This window comes from Camelus bactrianus, chromosome X (assembly GCF_048773025.1).
Source record: "Camelus bactrianus isolate YW-2024 breed Bactrian camel chromosome X, ASM4877302v1, whole genome shotgun sequence".
In the NCBI taxonomy this organism is placed as follows: Eukaryota; Metazoa; Chordata; class Mammalia; order Artiodactyla; family Camelidae; genus Camelus; species Camelus bactrianus.
Window position 1 is genome coordinate 93,236,338 of NC_133575.1, and position 16,214 is coordinate 93,252,551.

At 41.2% G+C, this 16,214-nt stretch overlaps 2 protein-coding genes across 2 annotated transcripts; one reads left to right on the plus strand and one right to left on the minus strand.

Moving 5' to 3' along the window:
• Window positions 1-11,630: 11,630 nt before the first annotated feature.
• On the minus strand, window positions 11,631-12,910 carry RNF113A (ring finger protein 113A). Its single transcript, XM_010947389.3, has one exon. It carries the CDS (start codon window positions 12,718-12,720, stop codon window positions 11,686-11,688), a length of 1,035 nt encoding a protein of 344 aa, XP_010945691.1. The 5' UTR covers window positions 12,721-12,910; the 3' UTR covers window positions 11,631-11,685.
• Window positions 12,911-12,991: 81 nt separating this feature from the next.
• Window positions 12,992-16,167, plus strand: NDUFA1 (NADH:ubiquinone oxidoreductase subunit A1). Its single transcript, XM_045510940.2, has 3 exons — window positions 12,992-13,125; window positions 14,039-14,128; window positions 16,014-16,167. The coding sequence occupies exons 1-3, from the start codon at window positions 13,024-13,026 to the stop codon at window positions 16,032-16,034; spliced, it is 213 nt and encodes a 70-aa protein (XP_045366896.1). The 5' UTR covers window positions 12,992-13,023; the 3' UTR covers window positions 16,035-16,167.
• The last annotated feature ends 47 nt before the right edge of the window (window positions 16,168-16,214 follow it).

Here is a 16,214-nt window from a genome sequence, read left to right on the forward strand (position 1 = left end):
GTATGGTAAACAACTACTAAGCAGAAACTTCTAAGGCTAAGGGGGAAAATGGTTCAAAATTAATACTTTCCTAATTTCAAGTAGGGCTGTGTCCCAAAGACAAAAAAAGCTTCCAGTGTTAAGAGATCTCATCGTGTTACCGAAGCAAACTTGGGTCCGCTCGCGCAATGCACAGTAAAGCCAATCTACTGACATTGGGTTGTGGTGAAGGAAAGTGCAATGTTTACTGCAAGGTGCCCAGTATAGGGCCAAGGAAGAACAGGCAGCTCATGCTTAAAAGACTTAAACTCCCTGATGGCTTTCAGGGAAGGGTTTTTAAAGACAGTGTGAGGGAATGTGATCAGCTCATACACAATTCTCTGACTGGTTGATGGTGGGGTAACAGGGTGATGTTTTTGGAATCTCAGTCATCAACTTTCTGGTTCCAACCAGTCTGGGGTCTACCTGCTGGTGGTCAGCATGCAGTTAACATCTTCCACTGGTGGGGGTTTTAGTACCTGCGAAACAACTCAAGGATATGGCTCTGGATATTTCTGTAGCCTTTGAGGGAGAACTAAAGGCCCTTGACTTTGTTATGGCTAAACTATTATTATTTTGTCTTGCTTGACTGTTCTCCATTGTTTCTGCATTTTCTCCCTTCTTTGATTAAATTTGCCCTAGGGAAGGCCTAGGGGGCTAAAGCTTTTCTGCAAACAGGAGTAGGGGGGACATGGAGAGGTCATCTAAGTGGAATCAAGCAGTAATTGTCCTTCTGTGACTGACTGATTTCACTTAGCATAATGTTCTAAAAGTTCATCTACATTGCCACACATTTTAGGATTTCCTTCTTTTTAAGGCTGAATAATATTCCATTGTATGTGTATACACTTTTGTTAGCCATTCATCTGTTGATGGGCATTTAAGTGGTTTCCATATCCTGGCTGTTAGGAATAGTGCTGCAATGAATATGGGACTGCTAATATTGCTTCAAGATCCCGACTTCAGTTCTTTTGGATAAGCACCCAGAAGTGGGATTTCTGGATCATATGATAGTTTTATTTTTAATTTCTTGAAGAACTTCTGTACTGTTTTCCTGAGCAGCATACAAGGCTTCCAATTTCTCCACATTCTTGCCAACACTTGTCTTTTTTTGTTGTTTTTGTTCATAGCCATTATAACATGTTTCAGATGATATTGTGGTTTTGATTTGCATTTACCTGATGATTAGTGATGATTAGTGGTTAGTGATATATCTGTTTACCATTTACATATCTTTGAGAAATGTCTATTCACGTCCTTAGCCCATTTTTAAATTGAGTTGTTTTTTTTTTACTATTGAGTTGTGGGAATTCTTTATATATTTATGAGTATACCCCCTTATGAAATACATAGTTTGCAAATATTTTGTCCCATTCCTTAGACTGTCTTTTCACTCTGATGATTGTCTCCTTTGGTGTGCAGAGGCCGTTTAGTTTGATGTAGTCACACTTGTTTATTTTTTCTTTTGTTACCCGTACTTTTAGCATCATATCCTTGAAATCATTGTCAAGACCAATGCCATGAAGTTTTTCCCTTATGTTTTCTTCTAGGAGTTTTACAGTTTCAAGTCTTAAATTTAAGTCTTTAATCCATTTTGAGTTGATTTCTGTGTATGGTGTAAGATAAGGGTCCAATTTCATTCTTTTGTATATGTCTATCTAGTTTTCCCAGCATCATTTGTTAAAGAGACTATTCCCCATTGTGATTTTTGGCACCCTTAATTCAGTAAAGTTGCAGGATACAAAATTAACATATAAAAATCAGTTGCATTTCTATATACTAACAGTGAACTATCTGAAAAGGAAATTAGGAAAACAGTCGCATTTACAATAGCATAAAAAAACAGGAATAAACTTAACTTTCACCTTAAGGAGGTGAAAGACCGGTACATTGAAAACTACAAAACACTGATAAAAGAAACTGAAGACACAAATAAAAGGAAAGATAGCCCATGTTCCTGAATTGGAAGAATTAGTATTGTTTTAATGTCCATACTTCCCTAAAGTAATCTATCTACAGAGTCAGTGAAATCCCCATCAAAATTCTAATGGAATTTTTTACAGAAAAAACATTCCTAACATTCATATGGAACCACAAAGGACCCCAAATAGCCAAAACAAAAAAGAAGAACAAAGTTGAAGACCTCACACTTCCTTATTTCAAAGATGTATTGCAAAGCAACAGTAATTAAAAGAGTATGGTACTGACACACAGACATTAAGGCCAGTGCAACAGCATAGAAAACACAGAAATAAAAACAATTATCAATATTTTGCCAATCTTGTTTCAACTATCACTGAAGGATCTTAAAAGGAAGAGTCACATGATGAGAGTTGCATTTTAGAGAGATCTCTGATGGCAGTTTCCAGGATGAATAGGAGATGAGACAGTGAGGAGAGAGCAGAACTAGGATAGTCTCAAATTCTTTACTTCCTATTGTCTTTTGAACTCATTTCAGTAAAGGTCACACCCCTATCAAGCCTCAGGATCCAAACTTGCCAAGGTCATTCACAGCCTCCCTTTCTGCTGTCAAATCCAGTGGTGAGTTCTGAGTCCTCATCTTACTGGGGCTCCCAGGGCATTTGACATAGGCAATCACTCCATCCTCCCTGCAACCCTCATTTCCGTTGGCTTCCTTTAGTGGGACACCGAGCTCTCCTGCTTTTCCTTTGATCTCACCAGCCAGCCAGTCAGTCAGTCCTCACTGCCTTCTGCTGCCTCCTCCACCTCCATCCTCTGGAGTCTGGAGGTTGGAGAGCACGGGGCTCTGGCTTTGGACTTCTTTTCTGTACATTCCCTCCTTTGAGGATCTCATCTGATGTCAGGTTTTTAAATGTCTCCTCTGCACAGATACCTGCTGCTCAGAAGCCTCCTCTGGGTTCCAGACAGACAGATGAGCTGCCTCTTCAACAGCTCCCCTGAGAGGTCCAACAGACCTCTCACACTCAGCACGTCCAAACTGGAGTCCTCCCGAGCTTCCCCGTATCCTCTGCGTCACTTTCTGGCATCTCCATCCTTCCAGTTGCTTGAGTGAAGATCTTCATATCATCCTGATGCCGCACTTTCCTCTCACACCCAAATACGTAGTCTCAGCCAGCGCTCATCCCACTCAGAGGGAGACCTCCGCTCCTGGCTGTGTGGGGCTCACAAGGGATCGGGTCCTCCTCTACCACACACACCCCATCTCCTACCAATCTCCCCCACCACTCCTACTCCCTCCTGCTGCTCCAGTCTTCCCCCACCCCACCTGCTTGTTCCTTGATCATGTCTAGGAAGGACATGATCCACCCACCCCAGGGCCTTTGCACCCGCAGTTCTCTCTGCCTGGTGTGATCTTTCCCAATTCATTCACGACCTTGCTCCTTCATGCCATTCAGTCCTGCTCAAATGTCACTTGGCCAGGGAGGCCTTCCCTGCCCACCCTGTCTGAAATAGCACCCTCTGGTCCCTCTCTAGTCCCATCCCCTGCTTTATTTTTATCCCTTTGTTGTATGTTGATCTTTCCAACTAGAATGTAAGCCCCATGGGTTTAGGGACTTGGTTTTGTCACTGCCGTCATCCCCCTCCCTGAACCTGTCCCACCACATAGCATGTGGCACATATATACTGAATCAAAGAGTGAATCAAGCCGACCATGTTGCCATCCTACAATCCTACAGTGTTCCGTCACATCTCTGTGCCTTTGCTCATGCTGCACTTTCTCCTTGGAAGGTGCTTCCTGCTCCTAGTCTGCCTAGAAAACTCTTACTCGTCCCTCAACACCCCACCAAACTGTCGCCAGCTTTGTGAAGCTCCCATGTCGCCAAGCAGAATGATCCAGTCATTCCTTGGTGACCCCAAAGCATCCTGTACGTGCCTCAGTTAATGCCTGAGTCTCATGTGATTTGTCTGTCTGTCTTCAGTAAATAGTGAGCTTCCTGAGAGCAGGCACCTTGTCTTCTCCCTGTGTCCCCAGAGCCTGGCCTGGTGCCTGCGCAGCTATAAGTACTTGGTAATGGTTTACTGTCTGAATGAATCGATGAACCAACAGATGAGGGAAGAAGGGAGTAGAAAGGAGGGAAAGATTGACCATTTCTTTCCTGGTAGGTGTCCTCAGGTGCCTCGGAGCCTTCACTAGGGAAGTTCCTCTGTTTTCCAGACTAATCCTGACACCCTGCCCCCTCATCCAAACTTGTTAGAAACCTCTCTGCCACACTGAGTTAGTTTCCACTCCCCCCCAAATTAGGACCCACGGTCTGACAAGTTTGATTTTGTTTTATTATGATGAGATAATATTTATAAAATGCTAGTGACATATGTCTCAATAAATAGTAGCAGTTATATACCTGAGAGGCCAAGTAAGGTAAATGATAAAAAATGTAATTTGGAGCTGGGTTGTACCTTAGCAAAGGCTGGGTGACCTTAGCAGAGGTCATTACAGTGAAGTGATGTATTTATCAGGATAGCTTAGGCTGTGTTGCAACTGCAGAAATCTCAGTGGTGTAAGACAAGAGTCTCTTTCTCCCTTACCCAAAGTCTGCAGCAAGTGCAGACAACTCTTCAAAACAGCTGCCCTCCCTGGGTGACTTAGCAATTGAATATGCTTTGATATGTTAACTTTACCATCTCAACACAAGGTTTCCAGGTTTACTTGGGCAGGGGAAGAGAGAAACTGGAGAATCACACAGAGGCTTTGTGCAGGTATTGCTTCTGCTCACATTTCCTTGGTCAGCTCTAGTCATGTGGCATTGTGTAACGCAAGGATGTTGGGAAGTGTAGTCTCCCATTTGCCTCAGAAGGAAGGGAAACAGGATACTGGTCAGTATTAATAATGTCCCTGAGAAATGGTAAGGTCAAAAGAGGGCTTTTTAAGATGAGCTAAAGAGGAAGTGGGAGGAGAGATTGGCTTATTGTAGACAGCATGAGGTGCTCCATGAATCCACTCCCCAGTGAAACTGGTGACGATTATTAAAAAAAAAAAAAAACAACAGTTACTGCCTCTGGAAATAATACTAAGAGCATATACCAAATGAATAAAATATCTATTCAAGAAAATCTACTAAGATTCCATAAGAACAGCAGGAGCCTGTGGTATTTGAATCAAGGCTACTCTCTTCCTCCCACTTCCCAGCTCAGTGAGATGGAAGCTCTGTTCCAGCCTGGTGCAGCCAAGAATACAGGGCTCCCCCTTTATACAGCTCCCAGTTGGAGGATTATCTTCCCAGAAAGGGCAGGACATCCACATTTCTCATCCTGCCACCAGCTACCTGTTGCTGATGCTAAGTTCTGGGCTAATGTGGCTGAAAGGTGTGGGTCCCTTCTTTCACCCAGCCCCCTCTAGTGGGACAGAGGCTCTATCCCGAGCACAGTGGGGCTGAAAATACTGAAGCCCTGGTCACCCTTGCCCTGGCTTGTGTGGTGGTTTCATACTGGCAGAGGCAAGCTGAGAAGACCTGAGGCTACTGCCCTACCCTTACTGAGCACTCAGGTCCCAAAGTGGGGATGTCATTCAGAGAGAAGCAAGTCATTCATGTCATACACAAAAATTAACTCAAAAAGGATCAAAGATCTATGTGTAAGAGCTAAAACTATAAAACTCTTGGAAAATAGGGGTAAAACTCTATGACTTGGGATTTATCAATGTATTCTTAGACATGACACCAAAAGCATGAATAACAAAAAAAAAGGATAATTTGTACTTCATCAAAATTGAAGACTTTTGTGCTTCAGCGAATACCAACAAGAAAGTAAAAAGACAACCCACAGAATGGGAGAAAATATTTGCAAATCATGTATCTGATAAGGGCTTGGTATTCAGAATATATAAAGAACTCTTACAACTGAACAACCAAAAGAAAAACAACCAAATTAAAAAAATGGGTAAAGGATTTGAATAGACATTTCTCCAAAGATGATATACAAGTGGCTAACAAGCACATGTAAGGATGCTCAATAGTCATTAGGGAAGAACAAATCCAAACCAGGAGATACCACTTCACACCTACTAGGATTGCTATTTTAAAAAAGGGAAATAACAAGTGTGGTGAGGATGTGGAGAAATTGGAGCCTCTTACATTGCTAGTGGGAATGTAAAAAGGCACAGCTGCTGTGAAAAATAGTTGGCCAGTTCTTCAAAAAGTTAAAGATAGCATTACCATATGACCCAACAATTCCACTCCTAGGCAAATATTCAAAAGAATTGAAAACAGGTACTCAGGTAAGTAAGTATACATCCATTTTCAGAGCAGCAGTATTCACAATAGCCAAAAGGTAGAAAATACACAAATACCCATCAATGTATAAATGGATAATAAATTGTGGTATATATGTACAATGGAATATTATTCAGCCTCAAAAAGGAGGCACAGATACATGCTGTAATGTGGGTGAACCTTGAAAACATTAAGTGAAAGCCAGACACAAAAGACTACATATTGTATGATTCTATTTATATGAAATACCTAGAATAGCTAAATCCATAGAAATGGAATGCAGACAGGTGGTTGCCAGGGGATGTGGGGAGGACAGAATGAGGAGCATTTGCTTAATGGGTATAAGGTTTTCTTCTAGGGTGATGGAAATGTTTTGAAATTCTATAGAGGTGGTAGTTTCACAACATTATGAATATACTAAATGCCACTGAAGTGTTCCCTTTAAACTGTTATGTGAATTTCACTTCAGTCCAAAAAATATTTTTAAAAAGGTTAAAAAAAGTTTTAAAAAAGGTTGAACAATTACCACGTGGCTTAGCATTTACACTCCTAGGTAGCTCCCCAAGAGAAGTGAAGATGTATATCCACCCAAAAATGTTTATATAATGCGTTATTTGTAATAGCCAAAAGGTAGAAACAACCCAAAGTCCATCAGCTGATGAATGGATAAACAAAATGTAGTATATCCATACAATGGAATATTATTCAGCCATATTAAGGAATGTATTGATACACTCTACAATATGAATGAACCTTGAAAAGATGCTAAGTAAAAGCAGGCAGTCACAAAAGGCCACATGTTATATGATTCCATTGATGTGAAATGTCCCGAACAGGCAAATATATAGACAAAAAGGAGATTACTGGTTGCCTGGGGGGATGGAGAGTGACTGCTAATGGGTATGCTTTCCTTTTTGAAGTATTTAAAATGCTTTGAAATTAGTGGTGATGGTTGCATAACCTTGTGAATATACTAAAAGCCACTCAAGTGTATACTTTAAAATGGTGAATTATATGATATGTGAGTTATATCTCAATAAAGCTGTTACAAAAGAATAAATAGATGAGAAAGGAAAGGCATTAAGTATACATTATTCTTGGTTTGGTGAGAGGGAAGGAGAGAGAAATAGCTAAAGAGGAAGGACTACGGAACAAAAAACAAGGGAGTGATGACTATAAAAGTCAGTATAGTGATTACCTGTGTGTGTGATTTGGAGAGGATACATGAGGGGCTTCTTGAGTGTTGTCAGTTTTGTATTTCTTGACCTTGGTGGTGGTTATGCACAGGGTTCCTATATAATGGTTATACTGCACAGTTGTGTTTTTTTCCATTAAAAAATTTACATATATGTACTGTTCATTGTTTCTAAGAACAGTTTAGAGCTTTAGCTTTTATAACTTACATAGTTATCAAAGGAATAAAACCAATCACAAAATAAGAATCAACAGAATGCAGTAATCCAGTCATAAAGGACAGTCAAAATGTGCTTACACATATTCAAGAAATTATTCATCTGAGTTATAAATAATAAGTTAATTTGTGTCTTTTTAAAAAAGATTCCACATATAAGTGATATTATGTGGCATTTTTCTTTCTCTTTCTGGCTTATGCAAAGTTGTGTTTTATGCACTTTTCTGTATGTGCATATTTCCATCTCACTAAGTGGTACCACCTTCCATCTGGTTTCTCAGGTCAAAAATCTTGGAGGCATCTGGACTCTTCTCTATCTTACACCCTATATCTAACCCACCAGGACATGTCAGTTTTACCTTCAAACTACATCCAATATCTGACCCCTTCTCACCACCACCTGGTTTGAGCCACTTACCATTTCTCACCTGGACAACAGCAGTAGCCTTTTAACTGATCTCTGCTTCATCCCTTGACCTTCCCGCCCTGGTTTATTTTCTACATAGCAACCCATTTTTTTTTTTTTGTTCTCCTTTGACTTGAAGATATTTCCTAATGAGATATAATAACATAATGAAAATGAAACGCACATTCCAATGAGTTTGGACAAATGTAGACACCTGTGTAGAAAATGCTCCATTTAAGATATAAAACATTTCCACTATCCTCCATAAGTTCCAGAAGGATCCTTTTTAAAGCCAGTGTCAGATCATGTTACTTATCTGCTCGAAACCTCCCAGTGACTCTCCATGTCACTGAGAATAAAACCCCAAGTCCTTACCATAGCTCATTAGGCTGTACAGTCTGCTCCCTCCTTCCATTACTTCTGTTATCTAATCTTATAGTTCTTTCCCCTTCCCTGAGTCCACTCCAGTTACATTTCTACCTCACTGTTCCTGGGACATGTCAGGCACTTTCCTGTCTCAGGGCTTTTGCACTTGATGTTCTGTCTGAAATGCTCTTCTCCCAGAATCTGCTTCATTTAAGTCTCTGCTCAGATGTCACCATATCAGAAGAGGCCCTCCCTGACCACCGTATATAAAATAACATTCCCCCAACACCACTGCACTCTTATCTCCTTACCTTGCTTCATTGTTCTTCATAGTACTTAACTCAATCTGTTATTATATATTATGTATGTATAAATCTGTTACTCTCTCTCATGTAAGTTCTATGAGAGCAGGGACTCAGAGGTTGAGGGCTTTTGCTATGGCTGTATCTCCAGTGCCTAAATCAATGCCTGGCATATAATGGGTGCTCAAAAACTCTTTATTAAATGAAAGTCTGTAGCCTCCAGTCTGGTCCAGTCTGCCATCATATCACCCGGACTAGTGCGCCAGCCTCCTAACTGATCTCCCTGTCTCATGTCTGCTTCCCTCAATCCATTTCCTACACAGCAGAATTCTCTTTTTAAAATTCAAGTCTGATCATCTCACTTTCTTTCTTAAAACTCTTTGATGGCGTCCCTTTGCCCTTCAGATAAAAGTCCAGAGTCTTTAATGTGACTTGCAAGGTGGCTGTTCTTTGGCCCTGACTACTTGGCCACCTACCTCTTTCCTCCATCCATCCTGGACTGCTTGGAGTTCTTAGCTGAAGCCAGTTTCTCACTTCAGGTCCTTGGTAAATACTAACCCTCTGGATACTCTTTCTACCACCCACCTCCTCAGGTCTCAGTTTGAGGATGTTCTCTTAGGGGAGCCTCCTCTGAGCTCTGACTTGTGTGCTTTCTTTTTTCCTCATATTTAATTTTTTTTAATTTGTAAGAATAACTATTTAGTTTTCACCTATAAAATGAAGTTGTACCATTTACATAAAGATAATAAAAAATAGTTTTTAAAAACTCATAAACTTGTAAACATGAAAATACCTTGAGTACACCACTGATTTGTACAGTTTTGTGGAGTTACGATCCCTTTTAAGAATCTGCTGAATGGTGTGGATCCCAAGAATAATGCTCACTTGCATATATTTTGTATACTCTTAAGATTCACAGATAATAAAAAATGTACGTGGAGCAGTAGATAAGTGGCATTTCTCCTTTCAGCTCTTTAAGACTAGTTTCTCAATTTGTCTTTAATACCATCCCTTCTCAGTTCTAGCTACCTTCTAGAACTTCTTTCATCTTCTTTGTTTTCTCCTAGACCCTTTCTCTCAGCTTATATGGATAACAGTTCAAGGTATATCTTTCCCCATAAAGCTTTATTTTACTTTTGAATAACTTTCTTAGTGTAAATTTTGAGTAGTTAAAAAAAAACCACTTTCATTATTCTTTTGTTACCTTTTGCCATATTTCTTTCCATGACACTTTTTAGAACACTGTCTTCCTTTGCTTTCCATGGCATTGTACCCTTGTTTCTTCATCTGCCTCTGCAACATCCTCTTTCCTGTTTCCTATTCTGCTCTGTTTCCTTGTGTCATCCCTTAGATGCTGTTTGCCGGTGAGATGCTTTCTTAAGTCCTTTTCCCATTAGGCTTCTCATGTATCCCCACTATACTTTATACCTTCTGTTAAAGAATGTATCACATTCTATCAAATGAGTTTATGATTCTGAACGTTTCCAACGGCTGGGATTGGCTTAATCCTGAAAGAGCAACTCAGGGCACTTTTTTGCTTGTACCCATCACACCTGCATTATTTGATGTCCAACTCCATGAGGTCGGGGGCTATGTCTATCTTGTTTGCTAATATCCAGCATGCCAAGCACAGTGCCTGACACAGAGTAGCTGCTCAAAGAATGTCTTTAGATGGATTAATGAATATGAGTATAAAAACTCTAACCCACAATTTATTCTCACATGTTTCCTGGGACCAGCCCAAATTCTAGTCAGATCAATAAAAATTTACTAGTCATTTGGCCTAACTGGCCTCCTTGCCTGTGGTCTTGCATCTCCTTGTAATCTATCTGATAGTTCATAACCATAGGAACACTAAAAAGAAAAAAGTCAGGGGTGGGGAGGGTATAGCTTAGTGGTAGAGTGCGGGCTTAGCATGCACAAGGTCCTGGGTTCAATCCCCAGTACCTCCATTAAAAAAAAACACCACCTAATCCCCCCCACCAAAAAAAAAAAAAAAAGAAAAAGAAAAAAAAGTCTGATTGTGTTTCTCTCTCCAAATCTCTATCTCCTCATTACCCACAGAATACAGTCAAAGCTTCTCAACTTGGGTTCAAGGCTTTGGCCCTGACCTCCCTTTTCAAACTTCTCTGGGTTTATTTATTAAGTGCTTATTATATGCCAAGCACTGGCCTAGTCACTGAGGAGTTCACAAACTAGTCAGGAAGACAGGTACATAGATTAACTTTAATAGAATGTGATCAGCTGTATTACAGGGTCTGTGAGAACACAGATATTTTCAGACAATGGATTATAAAATATTAGGGATTTGCCCTCCGCAAGTTCACAAGGTCAGTCTAGAACTGCATGTCCAATACAGTGGCTACCAGCCACATTTCAGGTGCTCAACAGCCACATGAAGCTAGTGGCTATCATACTGGACAGCAGAGTATAGACCATTTCAATCATCCATGGGAGGGGGGGGTTACATCTCTTCAAAGAGAGCAAGGAGCATTCCTTGTACACACACCAGGTAGGGCTAGCTACCAGTCCCCCAACCCAATTCTCCCACTCAGACTGGTCTCCACTCCCTGCTCCCCGCCCACCGCAACACACACACCTTGGATGGGGTCTATTTTGAAGTGGTACAGGCTCCTAATAGAGATAATGAAAGTTCCTTTGTAAACTATTAAGTGATGCAGAAATGTGATATAATAAATAGGTTCAGTTCTTGCTTTCATCACAGCTTTAGTCACTTCAAGCAAATTCTAGCTCTTTTCTCAAATTTCTCCCACCCTCAGAATTTATGCCAAATGGTTCTGAAAAGTATTTGTTACACACAGGCAGCATTTATACCAGGTATAAATCCAGGTTATACCTACCTTGATGCTTTTACAAGCTCTCCATCCAGGACCCTATTTCACCACCCGCCTTTCCCTAGAAAGGAAGGAGACGAATTAAGATTTCCAAAACAACAGAACATTTATTTTGAGATTTGAGAATAATGGAAAACTAAGTAATGGGAATTGGACCCTCATCAGGGTCTTCTGGGAAATCGGAAGCACCACCCTGTTCTGCAGCTCGATGCTTCTCCAGTTTAGCAATCAATTCTTTCGCTGGATTGAAGACGCCATTGGTCTGCTGGTCACAGACATAGCAGCGCGGGGTGGTGCGGAAATGCTGCAGCGCACAGCTCTCGCAGAAATAATGCCTGCACTTGGTGACAACTGGATTTCGGAAGGTCTGGCGACAGATGAAACACTTGAATGGTATTTCCTCCTCATCGCTTCCCACTTCATAGTTTTCGTCCTCATAGACACCATAGCGACCCTCATCAAGCTCACGTTCGATCTGCCACCCGTGCTTGTAATCTGAACGGTCATGGAGGAATTTGCAGCTGTCTCCGAAGCCGCAAAAGCCAGTTTCCTTGTAGTCCTTACAAATGTCGGGCTGGTAATCCCAGCGCACCGTAGCACGTAGATGCTCGGGAGCTCGGATGGGGCCCTTCCTCACCATCCCGGAGGACGCATTGCCCATAGACGTATCCTTGGGCTTCATATATTTCTGGTAATTATTGATTCCCCGGTAGATCTTGTCATCTTCCTTGCCCCTCAGCTCCTCTTGGATCTTCTGGCTGCGCTCAAAGATGGCTTGTGCGTCACGCTCCTTTTCTGTGTCTAGCTCGTAGACAGCAGTCGCTCCCATATCCTCTGGGCCCACGGGTTTCGCCGAGCGAGTGGACTTGTAGACCACGCCGAGACTCTCGGGTTCGTTCTCCCCCTCCTCCTCCTCGCTACTTAGGTCGTCGTAGGCCGCCTTCTGTTTACCACTGCCACGGGTCTTCTGTATCATCGGATTGTGGGTCGCCCGCTTCTTTTCCGGACGAACCACAGTGCTGCCTTCGTCACTGCTGCTGTTGCTGTCTCCGGACTCTCGGCGGCAGATCGGGCGTTTTCTGCGGCCTGTAGCCCCTTTTCGCCCAGGCTTTTTGAAAAGGAAGGTGCACACCTGTTCTGTCGTCTTTCCTGGAGAAAGTTGCTCTGCCATTGTAAGAGTCTCGAGCTCCGAAACGCCTGGGGCCTGCTGGGTGGCGGCGAACTTCTTCACGTCACTGCACGTTGTGCACTAGGCCGCGAGTTGCTGCAGAATCAGCAGCGGAAAGATTGCAGAAGTGAGTGCGCGGGACCGAGGGCGCCCGCCGCTCTTGAGCCCTGCCGCGCGCCGTTGCTTCCTCCGGAGGCGTACGTAGCCCCGCCCCGCTCGCGTGCTGCCGCGGAGCTTATCGGGAAGGGACCGAAGCCGGGTCACCTTTAAGGGGCCTGGAAAGAAGTGTTCTTTTTCCGCCTCGCGATGTGGTTCGAGATTCTCCCTGGGCTCGCCGTCATGGCCGCGTGCTTGTTCATCCCGGGAATGGCCACTGCGCGCATCCACAGGTTCAGTAACGGGGGCAAGGTAGGGCGGCTTCTCCGGCCCAGAGGCCGACTGCACGGGCTGGCGTTGCGCAGTGGGCGGTGGGGTAGGGAGGCCGTTAGGACCCGGAGCCTCTCTCGGAGATGGGGAGTACCGAGGTCGGCCGTCCCCTTCTTGCCTGAAAACAGAGCCTTGCGGAGTGAAGCCCGACGGAAACCATATTCTACGTAACCAAGAAACAGCTGGTTGCTGGGTGAAGAGTGGAAAGCAGGGCAGAGTAGAGATTTGGGGGTTGGAAAGATAGGAGGTTAAGAGGCCCATAACTCCTAGGCAGAAGAGACGGGGGTCAGTTAGTCTTGCCCCCACTCCCCCTGACTTCTAGTCTCATTTCTTGCTGGCTTTTGATTTTAATTTCTCTCATCCATATCTTGATAGCGTCTCGTTTTTTCACTTTTTTCCTAGCTTTGACTTTTTTATCCCCCTACTTTCTCTTGCAAGCCTTTAGGAATTTACCGCAATATCCTGGGCTTTTTTCCTCGTTAGGATTGTAATTTTGCTCTCTAGTCCACATCATCTCTAAGGTACAGAGTATAAATGTATTTGCTGTCTGGTTTTGTGATTGTCTTTTACGTGTGATCTGCCGCTGTTGTTTCTTCTCATTAGGGTCCCCAAAGGAAAAAAAAAAAGTCATGGTTTTAAAAAAAAAAAAGTAAGGGGGAAAGAAAAAAATGATGCTGGTTAAAATAGAAAATATAAGAACTCATGGTTACCATCTTAATTCTAAAGTTTAGAATTAAGTCCGATTTTACTTAGGTTTCTGGACCTATATTGTTAATTTGGTTTTTATATCAGTGATGATTCCATTTCTCTGCACTGTCACTTATTAAAGTTTTCATATTCCTCTATTGGGTCATTCATCTTTATAAACTGCAATAGCAATTTCTTTTAATTGTAGGAAAAAAGGATTGCCTATTATCGATATCAGTGGAGTATGATGGAAAGAGATAAGCGTGTCTCTGGAGCTAATCGTTATTATGTGTCAAAGGTAAGAAGGCTCTGATGATAGCCATCTGGCAGGGTTGAGGTGGGTTCTGGTTAATGTTTTGCCAAAGGTCATACAGTGCTAATTTAATTTGCATTTTCTTGTGTACTAGTGAGGTTGAGGAGCCTTTTATGTATTTAATGATCGTTTGCATTTCTTACACTGTGGATTGTTTGCCTGTATCCTTTGCTTCTGTTGTCTTTTTGATTTATAGGGGTTCTTAATATATTATGGATATTAAATTTTTGTCAATTTCATATGTAACTAATATTTTTCCCAGTCTGCTGTCTTTTTTAGTTTATGATGTCTTTCATCAGATTGTTTTTAATTTTGATGTTCAGTTCATCATATTTTATCGTTTTGGATTTTGGGTTTTGTATCTTGCTTACAAATGACTTTCTTATCCAAGATTCCAAAAATATATTCTTACAGTTTATCCAAATACCATTATAGTCTTTTTTCTTTTTTTACATTTAGTGTTTTGACCTCTCTACAGGTCATTTTGGGGTATAATATGAAGCAAGGATTTAACTATAGTTTTTTCCAAGAAATAGCTAGTTGTCACAATTACCCACTTATAGAAGAGTCCATTTTTTAATTTGAAATACCACTCTGGTAAACTATATTTCTATATATACATGGGCCTGTTTGATGAATGCACTCTTCAATACTCCATTGGTTTGCCAATTCCTACACCAGTACAATAAAGAATTACTATAATTTTATATTTGATTGAATCATATGAAACAGCTCTTTTGTGGGTCAAAAAATGGCCAGGCAGTGGCATTTTCATATGATTCAATCTAATAGTATGTTCTTATAAGTTGTAGGAGTTCGTCATCCTCATTATTCTTTTAAAAAAATTTACTTTCTGTATTTTCTCCTTGCTCATTCATTCTTCACAGCAAATCTAGGTAAATATTAATTCCATTTTACGGATGAGAAAAGAGGTCGGTGATTAACACTGTGAGGACTCAACCTAGGTGATCTGCCTCTCAGTACAGTGCTATTTGAGAACATAATCTAATGAACATGATGATAGATACCTACTCATCTAGAGCAGTATTTCTCAAAGTATGGTTCAAGAATAACCATCAGAATCACCCGACATGTGAGATAAAATACAGGTTCCTAGGCTTCTGGCCAGACCAGATGAATTAAGATTTTTTACAAGGTGGTTCCTAAGACTATGCAATTTTAATTTCCCTCAAGGTAATTCTTCTTGCGATAGAAACAAAATACCTGGACTGTTACTTTAACACCTGGAAGAAATGTCATCACTGATTCATCTTTTATGTTATAGTTTTTGAAGTTTTTGGTTGTGAAGTGAGATAGAGTGAGTCTTCTGAATAAATAGTGTCATGCTTACAGGGCAAGAGTTCTGGAGTTGGAGGTCCCTGAACTTGATTTCTGGCCCTGCTATTTCCTTCCTGACTCAAGCAAGAAACTTTTAACTTTTCTGAGCCTCCATTTTTTTCATCTGTAAAAAACTAGAATGAGGCTAATAATTATCTTCCTCAGGTTGGCTGTTATTTTTTAAAATGGTTTTACCTTACTGTCCTCTGACTTTCTGAGGGTGTTTTGTAGAATGGTCCAGGTGGTAAATAGTTGCTTGACTTTAGTTCTGATTGCAAGGCGGGCGTTTTCTTTTCATATAAAATGATAGGTTTGCTACTGTCAGAAGTGAAAATTAGGAATCATTATAGGTTATTCCTTTTACTTTAATGATTATAAAGTTCAGTCGGGGTTATTGTTGCAGTTAGATATGGGATGTGAAAGTACTTTCTTTAATAATGGAGGATACCATTTGGTGACACTGAAAATAAGTATATGCACATCTTTGTCAGGAACAGAATTCTGACATTTTCCTTTTTAAACTGTTTTTCAGGGTTTGGAGAACATTGATTAAGGAGGCATTTTCCTGATTGATGAAAAATAACTCAGTTATGCTCATCCTACCCCTGCTAGAAGGTTATGCAGTGTATTGTGTAGCATACAGTGTATTATTTAGTGCTTAATAAAAATAAAAAAGTAAAATCAGAGATTTTCTTTACTTTTTAAAATAGTACTACACAGGATCAAGCAATCT

What these genes read in the sequence shown, in the direction of transcription:
- RNF113A (XM_010947389.3), bottom strand. Translation starts at nt 12,720, where the DNA reads ATGGCAGAGCAACTTTCTCCAGGAAAGACGACAGAACAGGTGTGCACC.
- NDUFA1 (XM_045510940.2), top strand. Translation starts at nt 13,024, where the DNA reads ATGTGGTTCGAGATTCTCCCTGGGCTCGCCGTCATGGCCGCGTGCTTG. An exon ending in GGTTCAGTAACGGGGGCAAG is followed by an intron (nt 13,126 to 14,038) that starts GTAGGGCGGCTT and finishes TTTTAATTGTAG; the next exon opens with GAAAAAAGGATTGCCTATTA. An exon ending in ATCGTTATTATGTGTCAAAG is followed by an intron (nt 14,129 to 16,013) that starts GTAAGAAGGCTC and finishes ACTGTTTTTCAG; the next exon opens with GGTTTGGAGAACATTGATTA.